Here is a 19,690-nt window from a genome sequence, read left to right as displayed (position 1 = left end):
GATGATGATGAGGGAGATCTATGTCTCCTCTTCATTTTTTGGACGAGGAAGAAGAGTGTCTCGATCTACTCCTAGATCGAGATCTCTTTGAATGCCTATGGCGATCCGATTCCTTCGAATCAGTCGCTTTCTTATGTTTTTTTGTACGCAGCCTTCTAAGAGGCTTCCCTGCCCACCGACAGTTTACCTCTCCTCTCACGAAGAGCTCTGGTGGTCATGGATTAGCAGGAACCACAGTCGTCGGTCCGGTGCCTGGAACCGAGACACCAGAGACAAACCCGGTGAGGATCCGTGATCGACATTTTCGATCCACAATCTACGCACTTCTTGAACCCAGTCTTGGGTGTCGAAGGAGTCAAAGACGACATTTTCTTCACAGAAAATCTCAAGCGTGCCGTTCTCGATAGCGAAGCGATCAGAAAAACGGAACTGAAGCAACGGGCGCAGCTCGAGCTATTTATACCATCGGTGACGTCGACAGAGTACACAGTTCGTTGAGGGACATTCAACGCCACGACCTCGAGCACAGCGCCCTCTGCCGAGATTTTTTTTTTGCGAAGCTGGAGATAACGATTTATCATAAGATGAGGAATACGTGGGAGGACACAATCCATTCGAAATAACAGTTATATTCTACTTAAACCTGATAACGTTTTGTCCTTGTAACCGTGGTTGGAGCCCCTTCCCCAGTTTCAAAGCAGGGATCTTTAGTCAAATGTTCAAATAAGAAAGTTCCTTTTTGTAACCAAGATTGATCAGACAGGTAATCTTGCTCAAAGTCTTTCTCTTGGACTTTGAGCAACAGTTCAAACAGACAATAAGTCTTTATCTCTCCAAGTACAGACAAAAGTTAAACATCATTTCTCCTTCTTGGGAGACAAAACACTTCCACAATTCTTCTGTATTAAAAAGGTTTAGTCGGGATGATTCCACCACCATTTAAATTTCAACACGATTTCTTCTGCTTAAGAAGACAAATATACTTTTCATTCTTCTGTTTCAACAACAATGCTTTTGTCAGGATGCTTCTGCCACCCTTCATTAATCACATAATGCAGTACTTCAATGATTTCTTCTTGGTCCACTAACCTGCCAGGACTACCACTAAAAGGGTTATCCTGGTATACTCGCTTACCAGGACAAAAATTCATAACACTACTACAAGTACTCTCTGGTGAGGTTTATTTCAAACCTTTTAAAATCTTTGACTTTCAACAACTTCAAAATTCACGTCATCTGAGAAAACATGAGACACATTGGTGCTGTTTGTTACACTGACTAGCCATGTAGGTTACTGTCCTCACCTCCTTTATACCTTCTATCAGGAGGGATCATCTCCTTCCACTCTTGTTTTCCCACTTTTATATTAAACAGCTGCTGACAATGTTTCTGTATCACACCCTCTCCTTGGCTTAGGCAATGCTTGTTGATGTCTTCCTCAACTATTGCCTCTTCTTTACTCTTATAACAATGGTCACAATTAGCTGACCTCAGTTTTGCCCTCACTTGTCTTTGGCAATGGTGGTTATTGTTGACTGGTTTCAATATTGCCCTCTCTTGCCTCTGGCAATAGGTGTTTCTGTTCTGGTTTAATGTTGCCCTTTCTCTGTTTTGACAATAATTTTGATTTGAGTAACGGTAATGGCAACCTTTCCTTTCTTGTCCTTTGTCAACGTTGTTACAACTCAAATATTCTTCTCTTGCATTACTTCAGAATTCAAAATAAGGGCAAACAGCAAGCGGCCGACTACGCAGCGTTCCAGGGTTACCTAGCAACGGTAAACTCGGCCTGATCCGCTGCTCCATTCAACTCTGCTTCTTCTGCTGCTTTCTGCCTGACTGCTTCGGTCATTTCCCCATGGATCGAATGGGAAAGGGCTCTTCTTGCTCCCAAAGTGCTCCGGTGCTCGCCTGCCACCGAAACAATGCGCAGGGAAAGCCTTCCAAAACAGCACTTCCCACTGTGTGACTTCTGCCATTCCGATCTGCTTACACAAAGACCCTTTCAGAGCTGGTACCCGCTTCAGGCACTGCAGCATTTCCAGCAGCTTTGTTTTCCTGCTGCTGCTGCAACTGCTGCCTGCAACAACTTCTGCTTCGCCTTCTCCTTCTAATGACCTGCACCGGAACTGTTCATTCGGGCCTAAGGGGAACATTGTTTGCTTGTGCACTGCATAAACCAAGTTTACTGCTGGCATAAACTATTCAAGCAAGCACGACAACCGAATATTTCAAGTGGTGCAGGATATGATGGCATTGTGGGTAAGACATTCATGTTTTTCTCCATGGTTTTCGGCGTTGGGATTTCGTTTCTTCACATTGTGCTTTGGCATATTTGTGGCATATTAATGGTTACTTGTATAAAAGAGCCATGTTGAGGAATTCTAGGTAAGACCATTCCATTGAGCCGATGGATTGATGGCTTTGTTTCATGCTCCACCCAACACTATGCGTGGTTGGTTCAGCAGTTGTACTTTGCTGTGCGTGCTTTTAACTTGCATCACAGGGGGCTTGCCTTTGTGGCATTGACCATCCGCTTGTGTCGAGCTAGGATTTGGCTGATGTTCATCAGTGCCTCCACGTCACGTCATCCTTGGTTGGGTGCATGCAGGTACACCACTTTAGATGGTCTACACTAATGGTGTGGGGAAAGCAGGAGTGGGTCTGCATTGTTATAGTGATGTTATCTATTAAATCAATTATAGGTACATGATGCAACGCTCGGATACAGATTAAAATGAAGCCAGTCCTGTTGAACACTAGGAGGCACTTTTGTGACCAAGTGAGCGTTGAAACCCATTTAGAGCTAAATAGGTGTATCCAGCTAAGACAAGGGGAAAGGATACTCCCAGGAGTTGGCGCATAGGAGAATTGAGTGATCGAAAATATGATCTCGTGCTTCCCCTGGCACTATAGAGATTTGTTTATTTTTTCATGTGATTTTATTGGTTGCTGTTAAGCTTTGCTATGTGGTTTATATATCCTCTCCATTGAATGGAGATCAAATGATGTATTTGTATTTTTGATAAATGAATGGTTGATATTTATGCATACGTTAATGGACTGATTGACAGCAATTTGGTTTTTGTTTTTTCTTTTGGAAATGCAAATGAAGAACATCCTCATAGTGACAGAGGAATTCTAAAAGACGCCGGGTCCTGCTTCTGGTTCCCCTTAGCTACGTTTTCCTGGATGGACGCATTCAAGTCGGAAGATAGTACTGAGTTAGAATGCATATGTGTTTGGGTTCTTCGTGAATGTGGTGTTTTCTAGAGCTCAAAAGGAGAGCATGGAAATGCGTGTGATAGAGAGTAAGGTTCTGGTTCTTAAAAGCCTCGGCAGTGTGACAGGATATGCTACAGGCTGGGTGATGCTTCATACCTGTTTAAACCCTGTACCTGTTCCACCAGTGATCGGGGGGAGGGGGCTGGGTGATAGTGGCTACTGAGGGCATCCTCTGTGGTGATCACTTGGCACCAATGTTTCAGATAAACCCTTTGAACTTTTAATTCCAGAAAACATACTTCCAAAAACACACACACACACACACGAGTGAAAGACTTCCAGAGATGGCACTGTGTTAAAAATAGGACTTATGAGCCCTCATGCATTTTTTTTTGTTCTCCTTCAACGCCGGCCTCGTGTACACCCCCAACCCCCTGCACTCCCCTCCCCCATTCCCCATGGCCACACTGGGACTTCTTTAGAATCCACTGGCCACTTTCTCTTCCTTGTGTTTGTTCTTCGAAATGAATGACAGAAGTTGACAGAAGTTAAAAGAAGTCTGCCTTTCCTCCTACCCAACTTCTTACTTCCATTTCTTTGTCACAGAAGTCATTTACTTTTAAAAGGTTTAAACATGGAAGCTTTTAATGCCAGAAAATTGAATGATTTCCAGAGTCTTGGGTATGGAATTGTACGACCTCCTCTTCATAGACAAACCCCATGGGTCATGTTTTACTGTATTTGAAATCTCCATTCTCTGTAGCCGTGGTATTTCCTGTGGCACATGCCAAGAACAATGCTGGTCTTGTTTTGCATTGGGGAGAGGCCTTCATCCCAGATATGTGTGTAAACAAAAATGCGTTATTTTTACATTTAACGTTTACGTTTCCCACGGGATGAAACTCGAGCAAGTTTCCTAATTTTTAAATACAAACTTCAACCTGTTTTTCCAGAATACTGCAAAGAAAATCGAATACCCGTCTGTGCAGGCGAAAGCACTGCCTCCCCCATAAGAGCTGTATGGCTCTTATCTAACGTGTTCAAGGCGTAAGGCTTTCCAGGAGTCCGAAGCTCTGTCTTGCACTGCCTCCCATAAGAGTTGTGTGGCTCTTATCTGACGTGTTCAAGGTGTAAGGCTTTCCAGGAGCCTGAAGCTCTGTCTTGCACTGCCTCCCATAAGAGCTGTATGGCTCTTATCTAACGTGTTCAAGGTGTAAGGCTTTCCAGGAGTCCAAAGCTCTGTCTTGCACTGCCTCCCATAAGAGCTGTATGGCTCTTATCTAACGTGTTCAAGGTGTAAGGCTTTCCAGGAGTCCAAAGCTCTGTCTTGCACTGCCTCGTATAAGAGCTGTGTGGCTCTTATCTAACGTGTTCAAGGTGTAAGGCTTTCCAGGAGTACAAAGCTCTGTCTTGCACTGCCTCCCATAAGAGCTGTGTGGCTCTTATCTAACGTGTTCAAGGCGTAAGGCTTTCCAGGAGTTCAACGCTCTGTCTTGCAATGCCTCCCATAAGAGCTGTATGGCTCTTATCTAACGTGTTCAAGGCGTAAGGCTTTCCAAGGGTACAAAGCTCTGTCTTGCACTGCCTCTCATAAGAGCTGTATGGCTCTTATCTAACGTGTTCAAGGTGTAAGGCTTTCCAGGAGCCTGAAGCTCTGTCTTGCACTGCCTCCCATAAGAGCTGTATGGCTCTTATCTAACGTGTTCAAGGCGTAAGGCTTTCCAAGGGTACAAAGCTCTGTCTTGCACTGCCTCTCATAAGAGCTGTATGGCTCTTATCTAACGTGTTCAAGGTGTAAGGCTTTCCAGGAGCCTGAAGCTCTGTCTTGCACTGCCTCCCATAAGAGCTGTATGGCTCTTATCTAACGTGTTCAAGGTGTAAGGCTTTCCAGGAGTACAAAGCTCTGTCTTGCACTGCCTCCCATAAGAGCTGTATGGCTCTTATCTAACGTGTTCAAGGTGTAAGGCTTTCCAAGGGTACAAAGCTCTGTCTTGCACTGCCTCTCATAAGAGCTGTATGGCTCTTATCTAACGTGTTCAAGGTGTAAGGCTTTCCAGGAGCCTGAAGCTCTGTCTTGCACTGCCTCTCATAAGAGCTGTATGGCTCTTATCTAACGTGTTCAAGGTGTAAGGCTTTCCAGGAGCCTGAAGCTCTGTCTTGCACTGCCTCTCATAAGAGCTGTATGGCTCTTATCTAACATGTTCAAGGTGTAAGGCTTTCCGGGAGCCTGAAGCTCTGTCTTGCACTGCCTCCCATAAGAGCTGTATGGCTCTTATCTAACGTGTTCAAGGTGTAAGGCTTTCCAGGAGTACAAAGCTCTGTCTTGCACTGCCTCCCATAAGAGCTGTATGGCTCTTATCTAACGTGTTCAAGGTGTAAGGCTTTCCAGGAGTACAAAGCTCTGTCTTGCACTGCCTCCCATAAGAGCTGTATGGCTCTTATCTAACGTGTTCAAGGTGTAAGGCTTTCCAAGGGTACAAAGCTCTGTCTTGCACTGCCTCCCATAAGAGTTGTATGGCTCTTATCTAACGTGTTCAAGGTGCAAGGATTCCCAGGAGCCCATAGCTGAGAAGACTTGCAGGTGATACATTGTTCACCAGGAGTGAAATCATGTACAGCAACTTTGAATTTGAAACAGTGTAAATATTCTTTTAGAATGATGAATTATATGTTATTGCTACCCTTTACTCTCCAAAAATGTCTTCCAACAACTACATATTAGAAAGACTTTCATGTAACACTACAGTATCTGATCTTAAGATTCGTCTTACCCCTCCCAATGGCACATAGTACATCATGTCTGCCTCTAGGGTGCCACTGTCATTTTCACAAGAGAATGAGAATGTCGCAGGAACATTGCTCAGAGGCAATGTGCTACGACGCGGAGCAACACAGGTTCGATGGAGGATGTGCTAGTATAGCTTGTCGATTTCCTTCCTCTGTTGTTAATCTATGCAAGAATCACCTTAACACAAGTGCAGGGTGGCTGAAAGGAAATGGCATGCTTCCTGTACATCCTCTAACAAACTGGCATGCCGCCTGCTCCAAAGGCAATACCGGCGCTCTGTCCGCACCAAGAAGAGAGCCCTCACCCAAGCCTGCTTCTCTGCAGCATCCAAAAACTCATCCAAACTCTTTAAAATCTGCAAGGAGCTGGCCGATCCTGCTGCAGTCTCTACCTCTCATGTCCCCTCCCAGGCCTTCTGCATGGCCCTGGCTTCTCATTTCATCTCTAAAACTCAAGACATCCTGTCCTCTCTCTCTTCCTCTCCTCCTCCTCTCTCTACTCCCCTCTCTTCCTCTGGCCCTTCTGTGGCCACCTCTCCTCTCTCTCTGCCTTTACCCTGTTGTCCCCAGACAAGGTTTCTAGGCAAGTCTGATCTATGAAAGTCTCGTCGAAACAGGTTACTCTAAAACCATCAGGGACCAAATTGACCCCTGGCTCCTGCTTTGGCTGACTTCTGCAACCACTCCTTCGCCACTGGAGTCTTCCCTTCACCCCTGAAGCACTCCCTTGTGCACCCTCTTCTTAAGAAACCCTCTGCCGACCCTTCCTGCCATGCTAACTACTGCCCAATCTCCATCACTCCTTTCCTGGGCAAGCTCTGGAAAAGCTGGCCATCTCCCAGTTTAATCTTCACACTGAATTGGTTGGTTGTCTCCTTGACCATCCGTCTGGCTTCAGAGCTGCCAGAAGCACGGAAACTACTCTCCTGAACATCTGTGAAGACCTGCTCTCCAACCTTGACTCCAATACTCCGTGTTCTCATCTTACTTGATCTCTCTTCTGCTTTTGACACAGTCAACCATGCCACCCTGCTCAACCATCTCCGTGATAACCTGGGTATCACTGATCAGGCCCTGGCTTGATTGACCTCTTTTTTTTTTCTCTGATCGACCACCCCGCCCCCAGGTCCAACTTGGGTACTTCCTCTCCTCTATCTCTACCTGTGGTTTCCACATGGGTCTAACCTCTCTCCCTGGCTGTTCAACCAATACCTGGCACTTCTTGCCCACCGCATCGCCGCTCTCTGCCCCACCTTTCAGTGCTATGCAGACGACACTGAGCTCATTTTCAGGCTCCCTTCCGCCACCTCTTCTCCTTCTCTCATCTCTGACCGCCTCTCCGCTATACAGGAGTGCTGTGCCGCCAATGATCTCTGCCTTAATGCCAGTAAGACTGAGATTCTCCTTATCGGCACACCTGCTCCCTCCTTTCCTGTCGCTCTCTGGCCGGCCTCTCTTGGCCCTCTTCCTTCTCCCACTTGTGAGGCTAAAAACCATGGGGTCATCTTCAACTCCACTCTCTTCTTCTCCCCTGACATCTGACGTCTCTAAAAAGTCACACTACCAGCTGCACCTTCTCAGAGGTATTCTTCCTTTCCTCTCCTTCCCCCAGAAGCCCACTGTCTCCAGAGCTCTGGTTCTCTCTAGGCTGGACTATTGCAACAGCATCTTTCTAAATCTGCCTGCTTCTACTCTCCGCCCTGCAACTCATCCAGAACAGGACTGCGAGACTTGTCCTTGGCCTCAAGCCCAGGGATCGTATCTCTCGAGGACTGAAACCTCTGCACTGGCTCCCAGTGGCTGCAAGGATTAAGTTCAAAACCCTCTGCATTGTTCACAAGGCCTTCTGGGGCCGGGGCCTCAATACCTTCAGCTCTCTTCCTAAATATCTTCCTTCTCGAGCTCTTGGCTCATCCGCCTCCAACTCCCTCAGGGTCAGTCGCTTCTCCAAACTACGTGTTGGTGGTAGATCTCTCTCTTCGGCTGGGGCCTCCCTCTGGAACAGCCTCCCTGAAACTTGAGGAGAACCATCTTCAGTTCCGGAAGCACCTCAAGACCTTCCTTTTTGCACTGGTTGCCTGGGTGCCCTCTGATCTCAGGCCCAGGTCCCCTCCCCCACCAGCTGTACACCTGCACTGCTTCCCGGGCAACCCCTGCACTTGGGGGCTGTTTCTGTATCCCTGCAGCCCCCACCATCTCAACACTTGTCGTCTGCACTTACCCTTAGCTGGCTGCACTTTTTCCGATTGTTTTATTTGATTCATTCGTCACTGTTGATTCTATGTATTGCACTTCTCCCTCACCCCTTACCCCCCGCACTTACCCTCTCCCTTGCACTTTGCGCGATCTCAATGTCACATGGCCTAGTAGGATCGTTGTCTTTGTCTTCCCTCTGTTCCCCTCCCTTGCCTTGTCGCACCTTGAAAAACTTGTGTACAGGTGTGTTATAAATGCCATATCATATCATATGTGTGTATGAGGAGCACATGCCATAACCTAAAATGGATCTCTGAGCACTAGTGACCTAGTTGACTAGAACAGTTGCCGTTTGAGGCCTCTGAATTCCAAGAGAGACTTCGCCATGTAGATCGCATTCAGCATTCCAGATTTGTGCAGGTTGAACAACAAAGCTTTTGTCCGCCCTTGATGTCTATGGTCTGTTGCCCTAAAGAGCATGTGCAGAAACAGACTTCCAAACCACAGGTCCCTTAGATGTGGTGCCCGATACTTTCCAGGTATTAAACACGGCTAGACTTAGACTGCAGGGTTGCAGCGCATCAACAAAGATCATAAACACCCTATCAGATCATCGCCCGTCCACAAAATATTTTGGTATACAATACCAACTATTATACCTTCAAGGACCTGTGAGCGGAACACCTGCCAGTTGTCTGCATTCAATACCACTGCTCCTGAGCTAGGCATTCATTACTATTGCACTTGAACAATAGCTAATAAATCAGGTATAGTTAAGTTACTCACTGTAGTAACTACTGTACTCCTGGTGGTTAAGGGGTAGTTTTCCTCCATACTATTGAGGGCATTTTGTCGTCGAACGGGACAGGAATGTTCCCTTTCTTTATTTTTACGCAGTGGCCAGCGCATGCGTGGCATCGTCCTTTTCCAACCAGCGATGTCTGTCCCTGACTGATGCAATTTTTCCTTGCTCCTATGTTCCATCCCCTTTCCTTCATATTTTTGGGAGTTTTACAACTACACATTAACATGGGGGTGGATGGTACTATATCCATCTAGCTGAAGAGGTGTTTGAGGACAGCTTGCCCAAGCTGAGCAGCCGCCCGCGAACTCCTATCCGGACAAGTCCTGCCTTGGAAATTGAGTTTCAGGGGGCATGTCTTTGGAAGGCGTCCTTTTGGCCCTCACAAGCTGGGCATGGAGCTCCTTTGGGTGAGGTCCTTGGGATGAATGGCTCTCCAGGATGCAAAAGGCGACCTCTCTTAAAGTGTCCTGGGATGCTTGAGAACCTGAATTCATGTTCCCGAAGGACATGAAGAGTCTAGATGAGTTTCTGAACTCCTTTGTTGGGTCCAGATAGCATTTCTAGACTCACTTCACATTTAACAGAGGATAACTTCTTCTGCATCTGACGATGGATTAGGGAAGAAAACCAGCAAGGATGGTTCCTGGTCTATGTTGAATTCAGGTGTGACTTTTGGTAGTACCACTTTGTTCTGCCGATAAGGCCTTGATATTGCTAATGCACCTTGCTGAAGTAATTTCAGTGAGAAAAATCTACTTCCAGGAAACTAGTTTGATATCTGCCGTCGCCATCGGCCCAAACGGTTTATGACATATGGCCATACGAACTATGTTTAAATCCCACTTGAGGTGAGCATTTTTTACTGTTGGGTACACCTGGGACAGTTCTTCAAAATTATGCATAACCACGGGATTAGAGGACAAAAAAGGTTAATTGTCAGAGGCTAGGTGTGCCCCCAAAGCAGCAAGGTATGTCCTGCAAAAATCAATTTGAATACTCGAAGCAACTAAGTCTGCTACAAAAGAGAAGACATCACCTAGTGATGCCAACAAACTCCAGTGGTAGAACCTATGACACATGCTCTTATATTGATTCCTAGTACAGGGCTTTCTGGCTGCCGAACTTCCTGCATATTTTCTTACGATAGATCCAAGGTGCCTATGGCCCAGACATCATGACCATGCCCCAAGCTCAGCAATCAAAGGCAGGGGAGCAGGATCAAATCCCTCCCCCCCTACTCAGACAGCATGTCGTGGAGATCTGATGGGGGAATTGGAGGCCGAATTGACAGGTTCATGAAATTCAAAAAGCAGAACCTCGCTGGCAACAAAGGAAGCTATGAAAGGTGAGCAGCTGGTTGAGCTAAGGAATTTTAGGAGTGTCCCATGAATCTAGGGGAGGGGAGGAAAGGCAAATGCCTCCATCCCATTCCACAACCTCTCCTAAGAAGTCCATCCTCTAACTTTCGCTCAATGCGCAAAAAGGACACAACCCGGTTAGACTTGTGGTGAAGTGATCTACATGAGGGAATGTCCAATCGGTAAACTAGCTCAGTGAGAACCTTGTTCAGTTTCCATTTGTGGTTTGCAGGCGCAGGCCGGCTGAGAACCTGCATTGTTCTTCTCTGCACACGGTAGGTGAATCGCCTAAAGCCAAAATCCCCGGAGAGTGACCCATTCCCAAATAGTCACTCCTGGCATGATGATATGCTTGGATTTCGTGCAGCACTGTTTACGTAAAACATCGACAAAGAGTTTCTGGAGACGCACAGCCTTGTACAAAATCCTAGTCTGGAATGCTTTCAGGTCAAGGAAAGTTACTGTTAGTTCCAATGCATTGATGTGATGTTGCCATTCTTTGATGGACAATGCCGAAGACTTGAAGGTGATCCAGGTTGGCTCCCTATCCCATAAAATGAAGGGTTTGTCGAGATGGTGAATGGGGCCCACATAGGGCATCCCTACCATCAAATTCGGTGGGTCTGCCACCAGGCCAGATCTTGGTGCATTTTGCCTGAGATCGGTACCAACTGCGACTGAGAACCCCAAGCTTCAGTGCAGGACTCCCTCGGTGCAAGCTAGGCTCTGCACATCTTCAAAGTGGCCAACGGAACTGCTCTCACCAAGAAAGGCCCAAAAGTTGTTGAAATCACCATGCTGTGATGGATGGAGATCGCCTTGAGCAAGATGGCACACAGGTTCTGGATGTCCACTGTTCTTTCTGTCATTGGATATGCTCTGGCTTGATATGTCTACCAGTGTGAGCCTCTAAAAAACAGGCCTTGCATGACTGTCAACACAAACTTTGCCCAGTTCACTGAAAGTCCCAAGCCACATAGCAGTTCCAGTAGGATTTGGAGCGGAGACTTTACCATTTGAGGGGAGCATTCTTTCATCAGCTAGCTAAAAACAAGTTAACCAAGTATGGATATATGTGGATGCACTGGAGACAGAGAAGGGCCACAAGCCCAGCCATTATGCTCGTAAAAACGTATGGTGCCAACTCAAGACCAAAGGTTAGCACTCGATATTGGAAGTGAGACTCTCCCACTAAAAACCGTAAGACTTTCCGATAAGCTGGACGTATTGGAATATGCAGGTATGCATCCTTCAGATCCACTGCACAGAGATAAGTGTCGGAGTGATCATCTTGAATTTCTCTGGATTGTACAATTATTGTGCTGCATTTACTGCGATCCCCGAAATTGTCCACTTTATTTTTTTATTTCGTCCCCTTTTCACCCTATATATGTGTGGGATCATTACAGTATATAATGGACATTGCAGAGGGTGCAGTAAAGGCGGCACAGTAATCACATGGATCCAGAGCTTGAGGGTTAAATGCAGGTTAATGCTCACCAAGTCTAAAATGGCCCCACAAAGAAGAGTAAAAACCTGTACCTCTCTCCATCAGGAAAATCTCCTCTATTTCTCTGACCTCAAGGAGTTGGGTATTTCTTTCCTTAGGGAGAGGGAGCAAATCTGCTGCCAAGGGGCGTAATGGGGGAGGTGAAAGTGACAACAGAAGATCTCTGCTCGCCATTGATAAGGCCCCAAGATCAAAAATGATGGTCCTCCATTTGTCGATGTGGACTGACAGACACCCCCCCATGGGATTTCTGTGGGACTAGGCTCGTCCATCATGTGCTAGTTTTGTCGGCTGATGTGGAGGAGGAGTGAGTGAAAAACAACTTTCTGGTGGCCTTTTGTTTCTTTCTGTAGAGGCTTTGGGGACGACTTTGACTGTCTGGACTTGCAGCCTTGGAAGTCCCTAAATCCTGCAAAAGGATGGGAACAGAATTCCCAGTTCCTGCTAGTTTGGTAGACACTGGTTTAGTAGGCACCAAGATGGAATTTACTGTCGGGGTGCTCGCCTTTTTCTTGCTCAACCCCTCATCAGTTGACCTGTGAAATGGGTCAATGCCTTCTAATGGGAGATCAATAGCATTATCTTGTACTTTGTGAATTTTGTTGCATGTAGCCTTGCTTTACTGCACACTTGGGAGGCAATGGCTATGCCTCTAGCTGAGGTGTCCACATGGTGTGATGACCATTGTGCCTGCTAAGCGGTCTTTAAACTGTTTTAGGAAGTCTGCCGGTATGTATTCCTCGAATTGAGAATGCTCTCACCAGATCTTCTGGCTGGCTGCTGCCAGAATCGCCTCAGTGTGAGCTTGTCGGAGCTGTAGGACAGAATTAGAAAAAACGTTCTTCCCTATAACTTCCAGTGCCCGATCCTCAGAATGGAGGAAGGTCTTCAGTATGATGGTGCCAGCACTACCACTGATGAGGATGATTAAGGGCAGGCTACTAGAGACTTGTTTCCGATGATAGTAGCCTATAGCATATACGTACATCCTTGTTTACTTGCATAACGGAATTGTGCTTTGGTCACATTTTCCATGTTTTCAAGCTGTGCGTTCTGTAAGCTAATCCCTGACCTTTCTGAAGTTTTGAGGGAAAAGGCTGCCGCCATGATGCCTGCCCCTGTGGGATTTCCTGGAGCCCCATCGGGTCCATTTTCCTGTAGTGGAACTCTCGTGATGATGACACTCTTTTTTTCATCCCCTTCTTGTGCTGCATCGTCCTCGTCTGGATATTTTGAATCGGTCACTTGTGGCTTTGGGTCTATTTGGGCCGACGGATGCTCAGCTGGAGGTTCTTCCCGTGGCTTAGGTGCTGGAGCTGGAGTTGTGAGCTTCTCCGTAGGTTTTGGAGGTACCTGTGGTTGAAGGAGGCTTTGCCAGAAGAGATTATATCGTCTGAGACCATCGAGGTTTGATACCTCACAAAAAAAGATTCTGAGCAATGCGACAAACACTGATTTTGAAAAACTGCCCATGGCGCAGACACCGGTCTGGTCCAGGAGCCCACAGATGTTGGTTGCAAAGACGAAATCCCCATCCATGGGTCATCCTACTATAGAGGGAGCGAGGTTGGAGCCAGAGAATGAGTGAGGGGTAGCAACACTTTTGGCAGGGCTGACCACTCAAACCTTGGAGCAAAAGTGTTGCTCCTTATTGAAGAGCTGGCCCGGGGCATAGATCTGGAATGCACTTCGGACAAAGGGGCAGACTATGAGGCAGGAACAATGTCTGCCTGTCACCTCACATAAAACGGATGTTTTGTGGGACGAATTTTGCTTGAATCGCAGTAGGTCGCGCTGACAGTCTTTTGGGTGAGTAGAAGTCTTCTGTGCATAATTGGCTTTTACTTTCAGGATACTGATCCTTCTTGAAGGAATCTCTCCAGGCCTGCTAAGCTCTGTTCGAGGGAGCCTCTCAGTTTAGTACCACTGGTGGGAACCTCGGCACTGCCGGGGCTCTTCTTGGAAGATCCTAAGGTGCATACAATGAAACCCTTTTTACCTGGCATAGACGGAACAGACTGCCAAATGTGTCCGATCCTGACAGTGCTGATAAAAGAAGTGAAGTGAAGGGCAAGGCCATGGGTGAGGCATAGATGCGGCCGGTAGGCACAGCTGCCGCCGCGTAAAAATAAAGAAAGGAGAACAACTTTTTGGTGCTACAAAAATTGCTCTGGTCCCGACCTGTTGGTCGAATGTATAGAGGAAAGAGGACGGGAACAGGAGGAGGAAGAAACCAATCATTTTTGAGTGTATTGACAAATCCTGAGCATGAACGCTTTGCAAGTTGCTGGTGGAAACTAATGATACTATTCTTTGCAGATGATTCCCAGGTATTTTTCTTGTTTCCATCCTTCATCCCGGCAATATCTGAACCTATCACAAGCTGCCTCACAGCCACATGTCACTGGATGCTTTTAGCCTGCCTGATCCGCGCTACAACAAATGCAAAAATAAATAAATAAACTGTTCCAAGCGAGAAATCCTCTTTCTCCCTTCCGCCACTTCTAACGCCATTAATGCCAGCTCACCATTATTACTGTTTAGGACAGGACTTATGATGCACTTATTAACTATGAAAAGGGCCATTGCCTCACTGGCCCCTGCGCCTATCCATGCTGTGATTGTCTCACATACATGTTCAAAATGGAAAATATGTAAATTGATCACATTATAGCACTAGGCACTATTGTGTATCCTGATCATGTATGTCAATTGGTTCAGTCCCTAGATGGGTAAAAAGAAATGGCACCAATGAGGGTTCCTTGTTTCCTTGCATAAAATCAAAGAGCATTTTGGGAATATAAAATGCACATATATATCGTAATATTTGACAAATATGTCAGAGATAAGTTTGTATGTGTCAATCTTTAAGTACTGGGCTTGTTAGCCATTTACATTTTCACAGCACTCATCCTAACATTAAAGCATTTGTAACAATAAATGCAAAATACAACTACAGAAAAGCAGTATTATGCCCTCTGATGTCAGTCTGAAGATTTGGGTGGGGTATTTCTCTGTAAAACCCAGACATGGGCTCTATCTTTCAGAGACACCTCTAGGGCCCTCTCCTTGTACTTTAGGGAAAGGGCCCCAAGCATTGTACCCTCTGGGATAAAGAGATCTATAGACGGGACCCCCCCACCCTCAACCCCCCAATAACGCATAAAAAAGCCTCACAAGGGGGAAGACTGATTCTCCAGTACTGAGATACGAGCTTCTTGGAAGAATGGGGCTCCAAAGGTCCAAGAAGACAAAGACAGGATTGCTACCTAGAGCTGACTCTTAATCTCTAAACCTAGTGTCCTCCTACCCTAGAGCTCAACCTACAAATCATCAGTGGTTCCTGCAATCTGGCCCAGCTGAGCGCAAGAGAAGGTTCTGCCAAAACAGGCTTCGTAATTGAATACTACCGAGGGTGGGAATTGCAGTCCCACAGATATGGCAAACCGACATCCCAAGCAAGGGTCCAGATATGCAGACCTGTGCTACTTGTGCCTTGGAGTAAAGATATCGGCCACGGCAACAGAAGCAAGCGCAGAGAGAGCCTTGCTCGGCAAGCATGCACTACGTTCTCCTGTAGTAAATCTACCAGTCCGCTCCATGTGTTGCACTTTAAGCAAAGTAAAAATGTTCTGCTGCAGACCCCTGGTGTGTTGCCGGTTTAATTTATTAGAACTGCTTAACAGATGGAGTTCATGTGGATTACCCAAATAAACAGAATACACGAGGAAGTTACTCAAATTGATAAAAGCCATAGCACTCACTTCATGTATTCAGTCTGGAGTTTGGTGGCGATTGCACTGAAAGCGAGATGACATATATTCCATTGGGACACTTTTGGGGAGTCTTGTGTAGGACAAAATGGAGTAAGTGCGACATTGTGTGTTTTACAACACATTTGAATGAGGCAGAGCTGTGGTAGATTGGTAGGGTTCGTGCACATGTCCCCAGGTGGAGACATGGCTAGTAGTGGCCAAGTACAAGGAGCGGCAAGCGCTTAAAAAGAATTGAAAATGAAGTCCTCAGACAGCATGGCCACACCCAAGATGCATGCGTTTTGATAAGGTCCTCCCAAACACACACAAGCTGCAGAGTCACTGCTAGTCGTGGGCTGGAGTCGGTAATAAGGCAAATGTGTTTCTATTCTGGCGGAAATCCCAGAACCTTTTATTTCTGTTGAAACCAAAAGTCGGTTGTTGCTCAGAAATTAATGGCCCACAGTGAAAGAACAATGTAAGCAGGGCCAAAAAAAGACGGGCCTGTCTATGCCAAGTGTGCTGCAGAGAAAACACATACACAGGCGGAGGCTCGAATGATCAAGGAACAGAATTCAGAACTAGGGGAACAATGCAACAAGTCCATCGGAACATAGGCAGTTCTTCGGGCATTTGTGACAAACCTACATTAACCAGATCAGTTAAACAAAATGCACACGAGCTGAATTTACAATGTAGATTATTTTCTCCTGTTTCCCAATGGGAAGCACCATGGAATCATGGCTAGGGCATTATATCACACATGGCTGCCATGGAAACGCTTCAACATGAGCACGCACCTCATATTTTGACTCGCTTCCTTCTCCAAAATGATAGTCGGAAAGTATAAAGAAGTGCATTCCTCGAAAGACTTGGCCAAACTGGCTGGGAAGGCAGTGAGAGCTGGACAAGTTAAGGAAGGGGCGGAGACACAGAATGAGGGGCCATACAGATCTACTTCTAAGATCACACTTCATTCACATAGGGCCAATCAGCGGTGTGAAGTCAAACTCCAAGTAGGTGGCTGTAACCATGGAAACCGGCTACAATGGACCATAATGTTACTGTGTCCAAAGAAAAACGCAGAAGGGCTGCCACCCAAGAAATTAATGCAAAAACCACCTTATTGAAACGCGGTTGCTTTTCTAGTACATGGAGGGCACTATAGTTGCTCTAGTGCTCCTTCTCCTCATTCCAGAAGGTGACCTGCCCTTCTATCCACACTCTCTTTAATAAGGTTCCCTGACGGGTATGTGCAGGGCCCTTGCCCAGGCCTTGTCACCTCCTACTGTGCCCACCGGCTACACTTTACTAGCCCGTTTGCTCTCTGCCTATGCACTGTCGAAGGCCAGATTTGCACCCAAAGCAGGGTACAGGTATGGCTTTGTAGCATAAAGGACACACTGATCGATCTATAGAAGACGGATATAATGGCAGCCCAGTAGGCTGTAATCCATTATCCATGGAGCCCCCAGAAGAATCTTTGGTTGCACTAGGTGTTAGATTGTTGCTACGAGTAGACACGTAGACCACGGCTCCACCTCGCCTCATACAGTGTTATTTATACTCCATGGTAGTAATATATATTGTACTGTGCTTTATTATGGACCCGATTGCTGAAGGCCCACGTTTAAGGCTGATTCGACTGTCTGGGCCTGTCTGGGCATGTAATGCGCCTAGCAACACATCTCCTCTTATCACAACCATCCACACTGACCTAGTTGGTGAAGACTCGCGGCCATGACCCCTGGACCTCGCATCTGTTGGCAGCGCAAGGTAATACAACCCTTCGACCACTCTGAACAATGCATTTCATACTTCTGGTTGTCTCTCCCTATAATCTTTACCCCTCATCTCTTAACTTACCAACTACAGGTCCCTTTTACTTGCAGCTAAACATTCCTTCTCCGGCTATGTGATGTTCCTCACTCGCTACGGCTCTGCTTCCACGCGAGCGCCCAGTGCATTGTATTCCATACATCTGGACCCAGCACCCCTATAATCGGCCACCTTGCACCCCCCATATTAAATGGCCAGCAACACCATGTGCCTGTCTCCTGGCAGGAACAATCTAAGGGATCCTCTGCTACTCCTGCCTCTTGGACCATCCTGCCTTTATTACACCTACAGGCTACGTTACTCATGCACTTCACTTACCTGCATCCACCGGACTTGACTATGGCAGCCCGCGCTGCATATGCATTTATCTTACTTGAAACCATCGGCTTAAACTATGGCAGCATGCGCAGCAGTTGCAGTTAACTTCTCTGTAATCATTGGATTTCTCTATGGCAGCTTCTGCTGCATGTTGTACTTATCCTACCTGCAACTATCGGACTGGACTATGGCAGCCCGCGCTGCTTTTGTATTTAATTTATTTGTAATCAACGGAGTTGACTATGGCAGCCTGTGCTGCTTTTTGTACTTAACCTACCTGCAACTATCGGACTGGACTATGGCAGCCCGCGCTGCTTTTTGTACTTAACCTACCTGCAACTATCGGACTGGACTATGGCAGCCCGCGCTGCTTTTTGTACTTAACCTACCTGCAACTATCGGACTGGACTATGGCAGCCCGCGCTGCTTTTTGTACTTAACCTACCTGTAACTATCAGATTGGACTATGGTAGCCTGTGCTGCTTTCGCATTTAACCTACCTGTAACTATTGGACTTGTCTATGGCAGCTTGCGCTGCATATGCATTTAACTTATTTGTAACCCTTCACCTGCAACCTGGTAGTAGCCCCTGTACAATGAGGTTCAGCTCTGCACCTATGTAACCCAAACAATAAGAGTAACATGTATGTAACAGCACCCTGATGCCTAAGGGTTTGGCGTGCTTTATACATGTAATAAATACATACATACATAAGGGATTTTGTAATGGATGCTTGTCAATTTGATCATTTCTGTAATGTAAAAAGGGTTTCAGTTGGATAATGTGATCTTATAGATTTTGTTTTTATCATTGTAAAGTATACCGCTAACACAAGACTGATTTTCGTGGTGTGCTTGATGTGATGAGCTGTACCACAAGAGGGCAGTCATTTGGATTATTTAAGACTCTCTTTCTATTTATTTTAGACATTCCGGGAAGGGGCCCAACCTATCCCCTGGGAACCATGTAAGCTGGAATGCTGTTGTGGAAGACTTCCTGGAAGCATGCCTCAATAAGATGTTGAAAATCCTTAGACTTGCCTCGTCTGACAGATGGTGCCCTTCCCAGTCTGAAGAGATTTTGCCTTGTCCTGCTTTGAGAACACAGGCTCGAGAAGAGGACCACCCTTCATTGAATCCATGCAACAACTTCTTAGGTGAAGGCCAGGTGAGGGAGTAAAACTTCCCAAGGACCCTGCTGCCCACACCCGCCCCTGCACTGAGGCCAGAACAAGAGAACCTCTCTTGGTTGAAACCGTACAAGAACTTCTTAAGCGAAAGCCAGGTGAGGCAGCAAGACTTCCCAAGGACCCTGCTGGCCGCACGCGCCCCTGGACTGAGCCCTGAACAAGAGGACCCCTCTTGGTTGAAACCGTACAAGAACTTCTTAAGCGAAAGCCAGGCGAGGCAGCAAGGCTTACGAAGGACCCTGCTGGCCGCACACACCCCTGGACTGAGCCAAGAAGAAGAGGACCCTTCTTGGTTGAAACCGTACAAGAACTTCTTAAGTGAAGGCCAGGTAAGGCAGCAAGACTTCCCAAGGAGCCCGCTGGCCGCACATGCCTTTGGACTGAGCCCTGAACAAGAGGACTTCTCTTGGTTGAAACTGTCCAAGAACTTCCTAAACGAAGGCCAGGCGAGGCAGCAAGACTTCCCAAGGACCTTGCAGGCCGCACGCGCCCCTGTACTGAGCCCAGAAGAAGAGGACCTCACTTGGTTGAAACCATCCAAGAACTTCCTAAATGAAAGCCGGGTGAGGCCGCAAGACTTCCCAAGGACCCTGCCGGCCGCACGTGCCCTTAATCTGAGGCCAATGTGCCAAAGTCAGGTGAGCGATTTCCCTTCATGCACGTCTCCCACTTGCTTGTCTAATAAACAGCTTGCACTATGAACCTCC

General features: G+C 46.7%; 1 protein-coding gene across 9 annotated transcripts in view; it reads left to right on the top strand.

The window, feature by feature from the left end:
* LOC138471647 (uncharacterized) overlaps window positions 1–19,690 on the top strand; it is a 341,135-nt gene that overhangs the window by 176,953 nt on the left and 144,492 nt on the right. For all 9 annotated transcript variants that reach the window (XM_069609364.1, XM_069609361.1, XM_069609362.1 and 6 more), the window contains one exon: window positions 18,721–19,621. In XM_069609364.1, coding sequence (XP_069465465.1) covers window positions 19,607–19,621 — 15 coding nt within the window. In that variant the 5' untranslated portion in view covers window positions 18,721–19,606. The remainder of the gene's footprint in view (window positions 1–18,720; window positions 19,622–19,690) is intronic.

This window comes from Ambystoma mexicanum, chromosome 8 (assembly GCF_040938575.1).
Source record: "Ambystoma mexicanum isolate Mex_15411 chromosome 8, UKY_AmexF1_1, whole genome shotgun sequence".
NCBI classification, from domain to species: domain Eukaryota; kingdom Metazoa; phylum Chordata; class Amphibia; order Caudata; family Ambystomatidae; genus Ambystoma; species Ambystoma mexicanum.
This window is presented reverse-complemented; position numbering and strand designations above follow the sequence as displayed.